At 46.8% G+C, this 17,875-nt stretch overlaps 1 protein-coding gene across 2 annotated transcripts in view; it reads left to right on the forward strand.

Annotated features, from left to right (window-relative positions):
• The first annotated feature begins 714 nt into the window (after nucleotides 1–714).
• The window catches only part of CRPPA (CDP-L-ribitol pyrophosphorylase A), a 313,658-nt gene continuing 296,497 nt past the window's right edge, over nucleotides 715–17,875 (forward strand). The window contains exons 1-2 of one of the 2 annotated variants that reach the window (XM_040352251.1): nucleotides 715–1,121; nucleotides 5,152–5,431. In XM_040352251.1, the coding sequence (XP_040208185.1) occupies nucleotides 985–1,121; nucleotides 5,152–5,431 (417 nt within the window). In that variant the 5' untranslated portion in view covers nucleotides 715–984. The remainder of the gene's footprint in view (nucleotides 1,122–5,151; nucleotides 5,432–17,875) is intronic. The other variant, XM_040352250.1, reaches the window with a different exon arrangement.

Consider the following 17,875-nt stretch of genomic DNA (forward strand, 5'->3'; position numbering starts at 1 on the left):
CGTCTCCCATCGAGTTTCTTGCTGGATTCTGCCGAGAAAACCGGTCGTGTGTACGGGGCCTCAGAGAACACCTGAGGAATCCCATGCATGCGTTGTCGGACCTTCACACAGGAGTATGGATAGATACGGCTGAGTGATGCCTAAAACAACGCACCTGCGCTGCAATAATAGTGTACCGAGTTCTAAAGAGGGTCGGTGTGGGTCAGGGTGCCCTGGCAGCTCATTCCCACCATAACGCAGTACGTTGCATCTCGTGCATCTTCTGGCGCTGCCGATATGCACCATTAATACAGCACTCAGTGCATTTTTGAAAATGGCGTCCACCATGAATGGCAGCGTGCTAACGCATGTATCATTTAGTACCACAGTGAGATCCGTGAGACCTGAGAATAAACCACCTGTCCACACACAATGTGCGTTAACGGCAGTGTGACCCGGGCGGTGAGCGGTGTAAAAGGCGGGAATACACAATACGGACGGGGTCGTCTTCTGTATTCCAACATAGTATTACATGACCGCATGAATGGGGGTAACAGGCCGCGTCTGAGCGCCAACGTCAGGACTCGGCGCGCCAAAAGAAACGCAGAAAAATAACGCTCGTGCGTACGGAATCAAACGGTTATCTCCGCCATTTAAATGCACGATTTACTGCAATAACAATACCACACAATGCACAATTAACTCTAAAGAACAACTTTTAGCATAACTGAGCCCTGTATGGAGAAGAGAGGATTCATGAGGGGAGAGGGGGATGGGGCCTGCGCGGCTCTTCTCTCAGCACCGGCCTCAGCTAATCCCTGCAACCTCTCCGGTGCGGCCTATCCCCGGGGCACCTCTCTTAAAGCCTATTTCAGTACCCCTCCGGTGCGGCCTATCCCGTGCATTTCTCCGGTGAGGCCTTTCCCCCGGCGCGGCCTATTCCCGTAACCCCTCCGGTGCGGCCTGTGTGTATGATCGGAGGGGGAGGGGCGGCGCTCGGTACGGATGGCGGAGGTGCGGCGGGTGTCGGTGGTCCTCCCGGCGGGGGGTACCGGGGAGCGGCTGGGTGGCGAGACCCCCAAACAGTACTGCCCAGTGCTGGGGAGGGCCCTGATCAGCTGGACGATGGAGGCCATGGAGAGGTGAGGAGGATCCGCCGATCTACATCGTCCTGTGTATGGGCAGAATGTACTACAGGACCTCCCAGTCAGAGTTCTCCTCTGTACCTAACCTCCTAATTCCTATACCCCTCCTCCATTCCTAACTCCTATACCCCTCCTCCATTCCTAACTCCTATACCCCTCCTCCATTCCTAACCTCCTATACCCCTCCTCCATTCCTAACCTCCTATACCCCTCCTCCATTCCTAACCTCCTATACCCCTCCTCCATTCCTAACCTCCTATACCCCTCCTCCATTCCTAACCTCCTATACCCCTCCTCCATTCCTAACCTCCTATACCCCTCCTCCATTCCTAACCTCCTATACCCCTCCTCCATTCCTAACCTCCTATACCCCTCCTCCATTCCTAACCTCCTATACCCCTCCTCCATTCCTAACCTCCTATACCCCTCCTCCATTCCTAACCTCCTCACTCCTATACCCCTCCTCCATTCCTAACCTCCTATACCCCTCCTCCATTCCTAACCTCCCAACTCCTATACCCCTCCTCCATTCCTAACCTCCTATACCCCTCCTCCATTCCTAACCTCCTATACCCCTCCTCCATTCCTAACCTCCTCACTCCTATACCCCTCCTCCATTCCTAACCTCCTATACCCCTCCTCCATTCCTAACCTCCTAACTCCTATACCCCTCCTCCATTCCTAACCTCCTCACTCCTATACCCCTCCTCCATTCCTAACCTCCCATACCCCTCCTCCATTCCTAACCTCCTAACTCCTATACCCCTCCTCCATTCCTAACCTCCTATACCCCTCCTCCATTCCTAACCTCCCAACTCCTATACCCCTCCTCCATTCCTAACCTCCCAACTCTTATACCCCTCCTCCATTCCTAACCTCCCAACTCCTATACCCCTCCTCCATTCCTAACCTCCCAACTCCTATACCCCTCCTCCATTCCTAACCTCCTAACTCCTATACCCCTCCTCCATTCCTAACCTCCTAACTCATATACCCCTCCTCCATTCCTAACCTCCTAACTCCTATACCCCTCCTCCATTCCTAACCTCCCAAGTTCCCAACTCATATACCCCTCCTCCATTCCTAACCTCCCAACTCCTATACCCCTCCTCCATTCCTAACTCCTGTACCCCTCCTCCTTTCCTTACCTCCTAACTCCTATACCCCTCCTCCATTCCTAACTCCTATACCCTTCCTCCATTCCTGTACCCCTTCTCCATACCTAATCCCCCAACTCCTAAACCCTCTTCTCTGTATCTAACCCCCAACTCCTATGTCTCCTCCTTCGTACCTAATCCCCCAACTCCTGCACCCCCTTCTCCGTACCTAATCCCCCAACTCCTGTACCCCTTCTCTATACCTAATCCCCCAACTCCTGTACCAATCCTCCGTACCTAATCCCCCAACTCCTGTACCCCCTTCTCCGTACCTAATCCCCCAACTCCTGTACCCCTCCTCCGTACCTAATCCCCCAACTCCTGTACCCCTTCTCTATACCTAATCCCCCCAACTCCTGTACCAATCCTCCGTACCTAATCCCCCAACTCCTGTACCCCTTCTCCGTACCTAATCCCCAACTCCTATACCCCTCCTTCGTACCTAATCCCCAACTCCTGTACCCCTCCTTCGTACCTAATCCCCCAACTCCTGTACCCCTTCTCCGTACCTAATCCCCCAACTCCTGTACCCCTTCTCTATACCTAATCCCCCCAACTTCTGTACCCCTCCTCCGTACCTAATCCCCCAACTCCTGTACCCCTCCTCCGTACCTAATCCCCCAACTCCTGTACCCCTCTTCCGTACCTAATCCCCCAACTCCTGTACCTCTCCTCCGTACCTAATCCCCCAACTCCTGTACCCCTCCTCCGTACCTAATCCCCCAACTCCTGTACCCCTTCTCCATACCTAATCCCCCAACTCCTGTACCCCCTTCTCCGTACCCAATCCCCCAACTCCTGTACCCCTTCTCCGTACCTAATCCCCCAACTCCTTGTTGTAGTATATGTAGTAATATGTTGGGTGTTGTGTGTGTGTGTGTATGTGTGTGTATATATATATATATATATATATATATATATATATATATATATATCACAGAGAGAATACTCCTGTACCCCTTCTCCGTACCTAATCCTCCAATTTCTGTACCCCTTCTGCGTACCTAATCCCCCCAACTACTATACTCCTTCTCCGTACCTAATCTACTAACTCCTACATCCCCTCTCCATACCTAACTCCTGTACCCCTCCTCCGTACCCAATCCTCCAACTCCTACATCCCCTCTCCATACCCAACTCCTGTACCCCTTCTCTATACCTAATCCCCCCAACTCCTGTACCCCTCCTCCGTACCTAATCCCCCAACTCCTGTACCCCTCCTCCGTACCTAATCACCCAACTCCTAAACCCTCTTATCTGTATCTAATCCCCCAACTCCTATGCCTCCTCCTTTGTACCTTATCCTCCAACTCCTGTACCCCCTTCCCTGTACCTAATCCTCCAACTCCTACACCCCTTCTCCATACCTAATTCCCCAACTCCTTGTAGTATATGTAGTAATATGTTGGGTGTTGTGTGTGTGTGTATGTATATATATATGTATATATATATATATATATATATATCACAGAGAGAATACTCCTGTGCCCGTTCTCCATACCTAATCACCCAACTACTATCTATACACCTTCTCCGTACCTAATCTACTAACTCCTACACCCCTTCTCCATACCTAATCCCCCAACTCCTGTACCCCCTCTCCGTACCCAATCCTCCAACTCCTACATCCCCTCTCCATACCTAACTCCTGTACCCCTTCTCCGTACCTAATCCCCCAACTCCTGTACCCCTTCTCTATACCTAATCCCCCCAACTCCTGTACCCCTCCTCCATACCTAATCCCCCAACTCCTGTACCCCTCCTCCGTACCTAATCCCCCCAACTCCTGTACCCCTCCTCCGTACCTAATCCCCAACTCCTAAACCCTCTTCTCTGTACCCAATCCTCCAACTCCTGTACCCTTCTCCGTACCTAATCCCCCAACTCCTAAACCCTCTTCTCTGTATCTAATCCCCAACTCCTACGTCTCCTCCTTCGTACCTAATCTCCCAACTCCTGCACCCCTTTCTCCGTACCTAATCCTCAAACTCCTGTACCCTTCTCCGTACCTAATCACCCAACTCCTAAACCCTCTTCTATGTATCTAATCCCCCAACTCCTATGCCTCCTCCTTTGTACCTAATCCTCCTACTCCTACACCCCTTCTCCATACCTAATTCCCCAACTCCTGTACCTCTTCTACGTACCTAATCCCCCAACTACTATACCCCTTCTCCGTACCTAATCACCCAACTACTATACCCCTTCTCCATACCTAATCCCCTACTCCTGTACCCCTTCTCCGTACCTAATCCCCCAACTACTATACCCCTTCTCCGTATCTAATCCTCCCACTCCTACACCCCTTCTCCATACCTAATCCTCCCACTCCTACACCCCTTCTCCATACCTAATCCCAAACTTCTGTACCCCTTCTCTATACCTAATCCCCCAACTCCTGTACCCCTTCTCTATACCTAATCCCCCAACTCCTGTACCTTTTCTCTATACCTAATCCCCCAACTCCTGCACCTTTTCTCTATACCTAATCCCCCAACTCCTAAACCCTCTTCTCTGTATCTAATCCCCCAACTCCTAAACCCTCTTCTCTGTATCTAATCCCCCAACTCCTACGCCTCCTCCTTCGTACCTAATCCCTCAATGCCTCTAACCCATCCTCTGTACCTAATCCCCCGACTCCTATACCCCTCCTCTTTATCTAACCCATGAACTCCAATACCTTTCCTCAATTCCTAACCCCCTAAGTGAAGAGTGGGTGAACGGTATTACAAATCCTTTGGCAAGTAGAACAGTTTAGCTACAAGTAGTTCAGCTGTATAGATGTTTGATAAATTATAACAAATCTGTAACAAATCTGACTATGTGTTGCCTTCATTATAACGAATGCGCTTCCTCCTTTTTTTTTGCAGAGTCACCTGGATATCGGACATCATTGTTGTGGTAGCTGCGGAGAGCGTGGATTTGATGAAGTCCATCATTCACACCTATGGACACAAACGTATAACCCTAGTGGAAGGGGGGGTGACACGCCACCGCTCCATCTTCAACGGGCTCCGAGCTTTCTTAGAAGATCATTCGCTGGGGCCGGCGCTGCAGAAACCGGAGGTGGTGATCATCCATGACGCCGTGCGACCGTTCGTGGAGGAAGATGTCCTGCTGCAAGTCGCCAGATCAGCCAAAGAGCACGGTGTAAGTTGGATCTTGTTATGAGCACATATCAAGGGCACTTCCACACACACGACACGCTTTACAAAGCAAATCTTTTCTAGTTTTGAAAGGAGTGTAGAAGGTTTAGAATTTCTGTTGGGTTCTTACTGCTGTCTGAGGCACCTTTAGAGAGATTTTTCCTCACTTCCTATCCTGCTGACATCACCAGACAGGAAGTGAGGGAACATCTGCAACAGGAACACAGACAGAAATATATGGCAATGAAGGAATATCTAAATAGAGATTCCAGTAACTAGTAAATTACAAAACAATAATAACTTTTTTAGCCCAACTTTGAGACCATAAAGATGCTTAGGCATTGAGGAGGAGTATATACGATTGGGAGTTAGGTATGGAGGAGAGGGGTATAGGAGTTTGGGGGTTACAGTAAGGGGACAACAGTATTTGATCCCCTGCTGATTTTGTACATTTGCCCACTGACAAAGAAATGATCAGTCTATCATTTTAATGGTCGGTTTATTTTAACAGTGAGAGACAGAATAACTACAAAAATATCCAGAAAATCGCATTTCAAAAAAGTTAAACCGTATTTTCCAGCGTATAAGACGACTTTTTAACCCCTTAAAATCTTCTTAAAAGTCGGGGGGTCGTCTTATACGCCGGTAACCTAACATCCCTTACCTTATTCTAAGACATGCAGAATCGCGGCCGTCCATTTTTCAAAGCCGCGCCTCCTACTTCTTCTGTTCCGTGATAGGCGGAACACTCAGCTTCCCAGGAGACACTGTGTTTAGTGTCCGCCTATCACGGAGGCCCTCTCGTCCTGTGTTTAGTGTCCGCCTATCACAGAAGCCCTCTCGTCCTCGGACGAGAGGGCCTCCGTGATAGGCGAACACTGAACACAGTGCCTCCTGGGAAGCTGAGTGTTCCGCCTATCACGGAACAGAAGAAGTAGGAGGCGCGGCTTTTGAAAAAATGTACGGCCGCGATTCTGCATGTCTTCGGATAAGGTAAGGGCACAGTCTGGCATGTAATGGGGCACAGTGAGTCTGGCATGTAATGGGGCACAGTCTGGCATGTAATGGGGAACAGTCTGGCATGTAGTGGCACAGTCTGGCATGTAATGGTGGCACCGTGAGGCGAGGCATGACTAGTAGGAAGGGGGTAGTCTTATACGGCGAGTATATCCCAAAACCAACATTTTGGCTGGAAAATTAGGGGGTCGTCTTATACGCCCAGTCGTCTTATTCGCCGGCAAATACGGTAAATTGATTTGCATTTTAATAAGTAAAAAAAGTATTTGATCCCCTATCAATCAGCAATATTTTTGGCTCCAAAGTGTCTTCTATACAGGTAACGAGCAGAAATTAGGAGCATTCTCTTAAAGGGAGTGCTCGTAATCTCAGCTTGTTACCTGTATAAAAGACACCTGTCCACAGAAACAATCAATCAGATTCCAATCTCAATACCATGACCAAGACCAAAGAGCTGTCCAAAGATGTCGGGGACAAGATTGTAGACCTACACAAGGCTGGAAATAACTGTCACTCTCCCTCGGTCTGGGGCTCCATGTAAGATCTCACCTTGTGGAGTTTCTGAGATCATGAGAACGGTGAGGAATCAGCCCAGAACTACACGGGAGAATCTTGTCAATGATCTCAGGACAGTTGGGACCATAGTCACCAATTGGTAGCACACTACGCCGTGAAGGACTGAAATCCTGCAGCGCCCGCAAGGTCCCCCTGCTTAAGAAATCACATGTACAGCCCATCTGATGATTGCTAATGAACATCTGAATGATTCAGAGGAGAACTGGGTGAAAGTGTTGTGATCAGATGAGACCAAAATTTAGATCTTTGGCATCAACCCAATTTGCCATGTTTGGAGGAGGAGGAATGCTGCCTATGACCCCAAGAACACCATCCCCACCGTCATACATGGAGGTGGAAACAATATGCTTTGGGGGTGTTTTTCTGCTAAGGAGACAGGACAACTTCACTGCATAAAAGGGATGATGGACGGGGTCATGTACCGTCAAATCTTGGGTAAGAACCTCTTTCCCTCAGCCAGGGCATTGAAAATGGGTCATGGATGGGTATTCCAGCATGACAATAACCCAAAATACACGGCCAAGGCAACAAAAGAGTGGCTCAAGAAGAAGCACATTAAGGTCCTGGAGTGGCCTAGCCAGTCTTCAGACCTTAATCCTATTGAAAATATGTGGGGGGAGCTGAGGGTTCGAGTTGCCAAACTTCAGCCTCAAAACCTTAAAGGGGATGTAAAGCTTTGTGTTTTTTTTCACCTTAATGCATCACCTATGCATTAAGGTGAAAAAAAAACCTGGCAATGATGGCCCCCCGTTTTACTTACCTAAACCTGTTCACCTGCTGCGCTCGCCCTCAACGTCCTCTTCTCCACTCAGTCTGGCCGTTGATTGGCTAGATTGGATGGATAGCAGCGCAGCCATATGCTTGTGCTGCTGTCAATCACATTTAATGACACGCTGCACCGGGGGCGGGGCCAAGTGATACAGTCTGCGGCTATGGTCATGTTTTGCGAAGGGGCTTAAACTCATTAAAATGCAAATCCATTTATAACTTTTTTGAAATGTGTTTTTCTGGATATTTTTGTTGGTATTCTGTCTCTCATTGTTAAAATAAACCGACCATTAAAATTAGAGACTGATCATTACTTTGTCAGTGGGCAAACATACAAAATCAGCAGGAGATCAAATACCTTTTTCCCTCACTGTAGGTATGGAGGAGAGGGGTATAAGAGTTTGGGGGTTAGGTATGGAGGCAAAGGGGTATAGGAGTTTGGGGGATAGGTATGGAGGAGAGGGGTATAGGAGTTTGGGGGTTAGGTATGGAGGAGAAGGGGTATAGGAGTTTGGGGGTTAGGTATGGAGGAGAAGGGGTATAGGAGTTTGGGGGTTAGGTATGGAGGAGAAGGGGTATAGGAGTTTGGGGGTTAGGTATGGAGGAGAGGGGTATAGGAATTTGGGGGTTAGGTATGGAGGAGTGGGCTATAGGAGTTTGGCAGGTTAGGTATGGAGGAGAAGGGGTATAGGAGTTTGGGGGTTAGGTATGGAGGAGGGTTATAGGAATTTGAGGGTTAGGTATGGAGGAGAAGGGGTATAGGAATTTGGGGGGTTAGGTATGGAGGAGAAGGGGTATAGGAATTTGGGGGTTAGGTATGGAGGAGAGGGGTATAGGAATTTGGGGGTTAGGTATGGAGGAGAGGGGTATAGGAATTTGGGGGTTAGGTATAGAGGAGAAGGGGTATAGGAATTTGGGGGTTAGGTATGGAGGAGAAGGGGTATAGGAGTTTGGGGGTTAGGTATAGAGGAGAGGGCTATAGGGGTTTTGGAGTTAGGTGTGGAGAAGTGGGGTATAGGAGTTTGGGTATGAAGGAGTGGGGTATAGAAACGGGGGTTTTAGATATAAAAGAAAATTATAGTTGGGGCTTTGGTACAGAGGAGGGGTTTGGGGTTTAGATATGAAGATGTGTGTAGGAGTTGGGGTTTAGGTATGGAGGAGAGGGGTATAGGAGTTTGGGGGATAGGTATGGAGGAGAGGGGTATAGGAGTTTGGGGGTTAGGTATGGAGGAGAAGGGGTATAGGAGTTTGGGGGTTAGGTATGGAGGAGAGGGGTATAGGAGTTTGGGGGTTAGGTATGGAGGAGAAGGGGTATAGGAATTTGGGGGTTAGGTATGGAGGAGTGGGCTATAGGAGTGGGGGGTTAGGTATGGAGGAGAAGGGGTATAGGAGTTTGGGGGTTAGGTATGGAGGAGGGTTATAGGAATTTGGGGGTTAGGTATGGAGGAGAAGGGGTATAGGAGTTTGGGGGTTAGGTATGGAGGAGTGGGCTATAGGAGTTTGGGGGGTTAGGTATGGAGGAGAAGGGGTATAGGAGTTTGGGGGTTAGGTATGGAGGAGAGGGGTATAAGGGTTAGGAGGTTAGGTATGGAGGAGAGGGGTATAGGAATTTGGGGGTTAGGTATGGAGGAGAAGGGGTATAGGAGTTTGGGGGCTAGGTATGGAGGAGAAGGGGTATCGGAGTTTGGGGGTTAGGTATGGAGGAGAGGGGTATAGGAAGTTGGGGGTTAGGTATGGAGGAGAAGGGGTATAGGAGTTTGGGGGTTAGGTATGGAGGAGAGGGGTATAGGAGTTTGGGTATGAAGGAGTGGGGTATAGAAACGGGGGTTTTAGATATAAAAGAAAATTATAGGAGTTGGGGCTTTGGTACAGAGGAGGGGTTTGGAGTTTAGATATGAAGATGTGTGTAGGAGTTGGGGTTTAGGTACAGAGGAGGTGTTTAAGATTTAGATACAACGGAGGGATATAGGGAAGAGGGGTAAGGGGCTTAGGTACAGAGGAGGGGTATAAGTTTTAGGGCAACCATAGTGCTGATGTGGCCCACAATGAAATTGAGTTTCACACCCCTATGACATACCTAAGGCATACTGGTATACAAAGGACAATTTCTTATAACTTTTCACTTTCTGGAGGAATGCAACATTGTTTCAATGAGCTTTAAGGGTACCAACAAATGATATATATATATATATATATATATATATATATATATATATATATATATATATATATATATATATATATATATATATCTCCCCAGGAACTCACAATATTGGAACCTAAAAGGATATCCACTGATGAGATGATACATTCCCACAGTAAAGGTCAATATCCAGCACAGAAGGTTTTCCACCTTGAAGGTGTTGTAAACCTTCATATTTTTTCACCTCAATGCATCCTATAAAACACCTTGCAGTCACCCCCCCCCCCCCGAGCCCCCGTTTTACTTACCTGAGCCCTAAATCTCCATGGGTGCGATCCGGCGTTGTTTTCCCCTAGCTCTTGTCGGCTCTTCATTGGATGATTGATAGCAGCGCAGCCATTGGCTCCCACTGCTGTCAATCAAATCAATGATGCGGGGGGCGGGGCAGAGTCAAACACTTGGCGCCTATGGCCGCTGACTGTATCGCATGGGAGCTCGCCCGCAAGGTAACCCCCTTGGGAGAGAGCTTCCCAGAGGGGGTTAGCTCTTGCAGGGAGGAGCCGCGAGAGCCACTGAGGGACCCCAGAAGAGGACGATTGGGGCCACTCTGTGCAAAACAAACTGCACAGTGGAGGTAAGTATGATATGTTTGTTTTAAAAAGAAAACGAACCTTTAGTATCCCTTTAATGCATAGAATACATTAAGTTAACAAACTTTGAGACTTTACAATCCCTTTAAGTCAGATAAGGGTGGACCTTTCAGAATTCTTCATAGTGCTTGTGGTAGGTTGGCAGCATGAACATCTAAAAGTCATATAAGACAGCAAAAAATTTGAAAAGGAAAGCAGAAATCATCAGGCGTCTCATTTTAGCAATCAAAGTACCTTGTAACGGATTTCACCTGATGGGCTTCTTCAGAGCATCATGTTCCCTATACAGCTGTTGACGTCTTGCAAGAACCTGCTGTCGGCTCAAGCCCTTTTGACATTTTGGTAAGATCCACCCTTATCGGACAAATTTTCCATTAGGATACCGATCTCCTTACAGATTGAATTCAGTTTTTTTTTTTTAAATATGTTTATTAGATTTTCAAATTATATGGTTACATGCAGTAACAGTAAAGCAATGTATACAACATATGCGTCGAGAAACGCAATCAAAATAATGTACATAAAATTAAATGAACAAGTACATAATAAATTAAAATGTACATCCCTATTCCAAACAATACAAGGGCAGATGGGGAGGGAAGAGGATAGTAAAGGTAAAGGAAAGGATGTACAGTTGATCGAAATAGAGGACGACCAGTAATCCAAGGCGGACTTAGTCAATTACTCCAACAAGTATACAGTAAACAAAATATTTCAATAAGGTAAATAATATCAAATCATAGAGCTCTCTCAGGAGTCCAGCAAAATACGACATTCAGCAGAATTCGTGAAGTGGGACCAACACGACCATTTGTCGAGGAAGATTTTGGAGGAGTCTCTTGATTGGTGTATCAATTCTTCCATACTGGCAATATGGTTAACTTTGTGGATCCATTCTTGAATGGTAGGGGGGAAAGGTTGTTTCCATTTGATGGGTACGCACAGTCTCGCTGCATTAATGAGGTGTATGATTATGGTGCACTTGTAAGTTGAATGGGAAATACTAGAAAGGTGCAATAAATATTGTGCGGCCGTGAAGTCGGGAGTGAAAGTAGTAATTTGTGTGATAAGTCTATGGACTTCCTTCCAAAATCCTACAATTACGGTGCATTCCCACCAAATATGCAGTAGCGTGCCAGGTGCGGAATTACAACGCCAGCAAAGGGGGGATATATCTGGATTGAATTTATGAATGACTGAAGGGGTCCTGTACCATCGTGAAATAGATTTTGTAGCCATTTTCTTGGGTTAGAATATTTAATGTTCCCTTATGCAAACGTCTGAAGATGGTCGTCCACTGGTCATTTGTTATAGAGATCTGAAGCTCCCTTTCCCATTTAAAGCGGTGGTTCACCCTCCATAACAACATTTTAGCATAAAATGAGGCATAGTAGCGCATAGTAGCGCGAGCTACAGTATGCCTGTCTTTATTTTTTTACCCCCGTACTCACTGTGCAATCGTAGAGACAAGATTCCGACTCCCCGCGGGGAATGGGCGTTCCTATGGAGAGGGAAGGTGATTGAAGGCCGGCTCTGGCACGTCACGCTCCCCGAAGACAGCCGGAACAGGTCTCGGCTCTTCGCGGCGCTATACGGCGCCTGCGCACAGACTATGCGCAGGCGCCGTGAAGCGCCAAGTCCTATTTCGCCTATTTCCGGAGAAGCGTGACGTGCCAGAGCCGGCCGTCAATCACCTTCCCTCTCCATAGGAACGCCCATTCCCCGCGGAGAGTCGGAATCTTGTCTCTACGATTGCACAGTGAGTACGGGGCTAAAAAAATAAAGACAGGCATACTGTAGCTCGCGCTACTATGCGCTACTATGCCTCATTTTATGCTAGAGGGTGAACCCCCGCTTTAAGATTAGTATTATCTAGTTGGGGGTTTATGTCTGAATTAATTAGGGTATACATGAGAGAGATCAAGTGTTTCTGAGGGGAGTTCCTGAGGCAGACAGATTCAAATAAAGTCTTGGGTCTATACCATCCGTCCATAGGGTCAAGCTTATTGAGAAATCTAGTGATTCTGCTGAAATCAAGCGCGGATATATTGCAATCAGGATTGCTGGATCTAAAAGAATCAAAAGATACGGGGATAGCGTGGTCAAAAAAGTCTTGAATTCAGTTTTTGAGAACACACTGTATACCAGCGCTGGCAATTTCCAAGAAACCAGAGATCATATGGATATTGTGAGGGATGTGGGATTGCTATTTTCACCAGTGCATATCCAAGTTCGTTTTGGGATCTCTGTAGGATCTGACTTGATCACCAATAGGAGACTGACTGCTTTATAGATGGAATATGGTTCCGGAGACCACACATTATGGATACCGGCGTGGGTAATTTCTGAGAATCCATACATTACCTGGATATTGACCTTTACTGACACCTATCCATGTGTGGGAATGTATTATCTCACCAGTAGATGTCCTTTCAAGTTATTGTGAGTTCCTGGGGACATCTGAATACTTCTCCTGTTATGATTTCACAATGAGCCTTAAGCAATTGTTTCCAAAGGGATGTTTTGAGCACTGTACTCTGAAGCCGTATCCTAAGAAAAGTTCATAATGTGCTATTTCTTCTTTGAAGAGCAGATAGTCCAAATACAGTTTCAGTGAAAAAATGAACTACTTCCATACTGCCTCACATTTATGAGTGGCAACCTACTTCGGCAGTGCCGTGTCGGCAGCCAGTAGGTCTGCTAATGGCTGTTATGTCAGCCGTCCCCCGATGGCTCAGTTCAGACACAGTGTACAGAGCTGATCAGAGTGACTCTGTACCTTGTGCTGGATGGTAATGTAGCGCTACGTGTGAGCCAAAAAGCAATGGCTGTATACACCTAATGGGGTGTGACCATATATTGTGACACAAAGGATGTAATGGCAAAAATTGCACCACAACAAAATGTGAAATTCAAATCAATAAAGTAAACAATATAAACAAAAATGTAATGTAGTGTCCATAAACAATAAAACGATGAAGATGTAATGAGATGGTGAGGAACTTCCCAACAGAAATCTTCAAATATGAGGTGGAATACATATGCGCTTACTGCAACCGCTGGACCCAAATGTCGTACGACAGTGAATCGATCGAGCTTGGAATGTCCCACAGAGAGGTCACCGGAAGTCCAGAAGGAAATGGAGTCTACCTCCTAGGCAGTCAGATGTCGTCAACCCAGGAAAGGGCAGGAAGACCAGATGTTCATCGGCCATCGACTACTCCAATACTGAAGATCCTAGGGTATGGCAATCATAAAAGATCCTCCAAACATCCAAACACGATCTGGTTCAGGTAAGTGAGAACCCTGGCATGGGTACTGGAAACCAACTGGAGAGGGCTCAAAAAAACCTTATCTTCCACAAATTCATGTAAAGAGAAGAAAAAAATGGGGGCTCCAATGGTGTAGGTCATAAAGAGGTTTTAATGAAAAAAACAATATACATAATTTTATAAAAAAAGGTGATCACAATTCATAAGTATTAAAAGCAATATGGGGAGCAAAATGCATGGCCCAACGTGTTTCGATCCAATAGGACGTCTACAGGGGCATTAACGGTTAATGCCCCTGTAGATGTCCTATTGGGTCGAAACGTGTTGGGCCATGCATTTTGCTCCCCATATTGCTTTTACTTATGAATTGTGATCACCTTTTTTTATATTTTATTATGTTTATTGTTTTTTTCATTAAAACCTCTTTATGACCTACACCATTGGAGCCCCCATTCTCTTTACATGAATTTGGGGAAGATAAGGTTTTTTTGAGCCCTCTCCAGTTGGTTTCCAGTACCCATGCTAGGCTTTTCACTTACCTGAACCAGATCGTGTTTGGATGTTTGGAGGATCTTTTATGATTGCCATACCCAAGGTTTACTAGGATCTTCAGTATTGGAGTAGTCGGTGGCCGATGAACATCTGGTGTTCCTGCCCTTTCCTGGGTTGACGACATCTGACTGCCTAGGAGGTAGACTCCATTTCCTTCTGGACTTCCGGTGACCTCTCTGTGGGACATTCCAAGCTCGATCGATTCACTGTCGTACGACATTTGGGTCCAGCGGTTGCAGTAAGCGCATATGTATTCCACCTCATATTTGAAGATATATATTCTGTTGGGAAGTTCCTCACCATCTCATGACATCTTCATCGTTTTATTGTTTATGGACACTACATTACATTTTTGTTTATATTGTTCACTTTATTGATTTGAATTTCACATTTTGTTGTGGTGCAAGTTTTGCCATTACATCCTTTGTGTCACAATATATGGTCACACCCCATTAGGTGTATACAGCCATTGATTTTTGGCTCACACGTAGCGCTACATTACCATCCACATTTGTCTGAGTTTTGTCACATTCCTATGTAGCTGCTTCACTCCCGTTCAGGGTTCATTCTTTGTTACACTTATTTTTGTTTTTGGGTAGCGCACATATTTTTTCCCTTTTACACTGTACCTTGTGCTCGCTGTGATGACCAATCACAACGATCACAAATGTAAATAGTGTAGTCCACCTCTTCCTCTTACAAGGGAGGAAGGAGGAACTAATGAATGAATCTTCCTCTTACAAGGGAGGAAGGAGGAACTTATGAATGAATGTCTCTACAGTGACCTATATATTAACCTGTTATGTCCCTTGTCTTGCACATCTGCTCAGTAATCCCCTCAGCTTCACCCTCCTCCTGTATGTGACCTGTACATTAACCGTTTAAGGACCGGCTCCTGTACATTTACGTCGGCAGAATGGCGCGGCTGGGCAAAGTAACGTATATTTACATCTATTCCTCCCAGGGACCGCCTAAGCGGTCCCTGGGAGGAAGTGGGACAGGAAGTCCCACTCCTACTGAAGCCCCCACCCCCCCCCCCCAAATAATTACATGCCAAATGCAAGGAGTGCTTAAAGCGGAAGTTCCACTTTTGGGTGGAACTCCGCTTTAAGGGAAGGCCAGAGTTCTGCTTTAATTCCCGTCCATTGGAGTCGGGGGGTCCTGTGATTTGCAGAGTGAGGGGTAGAAGGATTTAAGGAATCTAGATTCCAGATCTCGGTTGTGTGATCCTCCATAGAATGAGTCTCTCAGGAAGGGTTCATCATCATCATGCAGCTCTCTGTCTCTGTTATGGCGGGTGGAGGTGGAGATGTCACCTGTGTATACAGCCAGCCATAGACCACGCCATATGAATGTTCTGTGGAATGCGGTGTTGATGGAACCGCGATTCCCCTCTGCCTTGGCAATGCGGCTGTTTGGATTCTGTGGGGCAGACAATGATTTACCTTTGTCTACACGCCCCAAGTGCATTGTTCCCGGGATTATGAAGATTTTTCAGGGGCCTTGCTCGGGATGTGGGCCCCTATTGTACTTTATCAGTCAACTATAGCTCAAGTTTTCTGCTGCAGACATAACCGCAGGACGAGCAGTTGGGATTCCTGGTGCGGGGAAACAATGGCATCCAGACGCTTTTCAACGCCATTTATTTACTCGGGAGAATGGGGGCTTGCCTGGTGTCATCATAGGGATGTCTGTATTCTTCCTACATTTCCTCTTCCAATTAACCTTGTATAAATTGTGTCATCTGTGTCTGCCGGAAGACGGGCCTTTCACAACAACGTCCTGGAGCCTGCCGGCTATTTTATTAATGTTGTCATTTTTAAACTTCCATACGAAAGCACTAAAGGAAGAACCTCGGGCTCTGTATATGCAATGGAATAAAACAAAAACAAAAAACTGTCTGTATCACTCAGTTAAAAATTGTAACTAAATTGTATACAATTGGGGGGGGGGGCGCTCTGATGCAGCTGTGCATAGAAACCAATCAGCTTCCAGCAGGGCAGCCCCAAATTTTGGGGCCCCTTACACAGCTTTAGGCAGGGCCCCCTTGGAGCAGATGAGGAGGGGGGGCCTGGGGACCATCGGGCCCCTTAACCACTTAAGCCCCGGACCAATATGCTGCTAAATGCCCAAAGGCGTTTTTATAAATCGGCACTGCATCGCTTTAACAGACAATTGCGCCGTCGTGCGACGTGGCTCCCATACAAAATTGGCGTCCTTTTTTCCCCACAAATAGAGCTTTCTTTTGGTGGTATTTGATCACCTCTGAGGTTTTTATTTTTTGCGCTATAAACAAAAATAGAGCGACAATTTTGAAAAAAATGCAATATTTTTTACTTTTTGCTATAATAAATATCCCCCAAAAACATATATAAAACATTTTTTTTCCTCAGTTTAGGCCGATACGTATTCTTCTACATATTTTTGGTAAAAAAAATCGCAATAAGCGTTTATCGATTGGTTTGCGCAAAATTTATAGCGTTTACAAAATAGGGGATAGTTTTATTATTTTTTTTTTTACTACTAATGGCGGCGATCAGCGATTTTTTTCGTGACTGCGACATTATGGCGGACACTTCGGACAATTTTGACACATTTTTGGGACCATTGTCATTTTCACAGCAAAAAATGCATTTAAATTGCATTGTTTATTGTGAAAATGACAGTTGCAGTTTGGGAGTTAACCACAAGGGGCACTGTAGGAGTTATGTCTCACCTAGTGTGTGTTTACAACTGTAGGGGGTGTGGCTGTAGGACTGAAGTCATCGATTGTGTCTCCCTATAAAAGGGATCACACGATCGATGCAGCCGCCACAATGAAGCATGGGGAAGCCGTGTTTACATACGGCTCTCCCCGTTCTTCAGCTCTGGGGAGCGATCGCGAGGGGGCGGCTAGAAACTAATAGCCCTCGTCCCGGATCGCTCCCCACGGGTTTCCGACCGCCGCATGTAGCGGGAGGGGGTCCCGATCGGACCCCCGACCTGCGGAAAGGCGGGGACGTACATGTACGCCCATATGCCTGTACGTGCCATTCTGTGGACGTACATATACATGCGGCGGTCGTTAAGCGGTTAAAGGTGAAATGCAAAAAAAAAAGGGGCCCTGGGGACCATTGGGCCCCTTACAGGCGTAATGCAAAAAATAAATAAAAAAACTGAGAGGGGAGCCAACCAGGCCTGTAAGGGGCACTGGGGGCCATCTGGCCCCTTACAGGTGTAATACAAAAACAAACAAAAAACGGGAGGGGGGCCAGCCGGGCCCCTGGGGACCATCTGGCCTCTTACAGGTGTAATGCCTGTACCCCCCTGATGGCGGCCCTGGCTTCCAGGTTTTAAGCTCCGTACTCACGATCCAAAAATCGTACGAAAAATGCTGCGTTTTCAAAGCGATCGTACGATAATCGGATCGTTTAGTACAGAGCTTTCGAGAGCCGATCATGACAGTTCATCCGATATTATTCTATCGTTCA

The sequence above is a fragment of the Rana temporaria genome, chromosome 5 (genome assembly GCF_905171775.1).
Source record: "Rana temporaria chromosome 5, aRanTem1.1, whole genome shotgun sequence".
Lineage (NCBI taxonomy): Eukaryota > Metazoa > Chordata > Amphibia > Anura > Ranidae > Rana > Rana temporaria.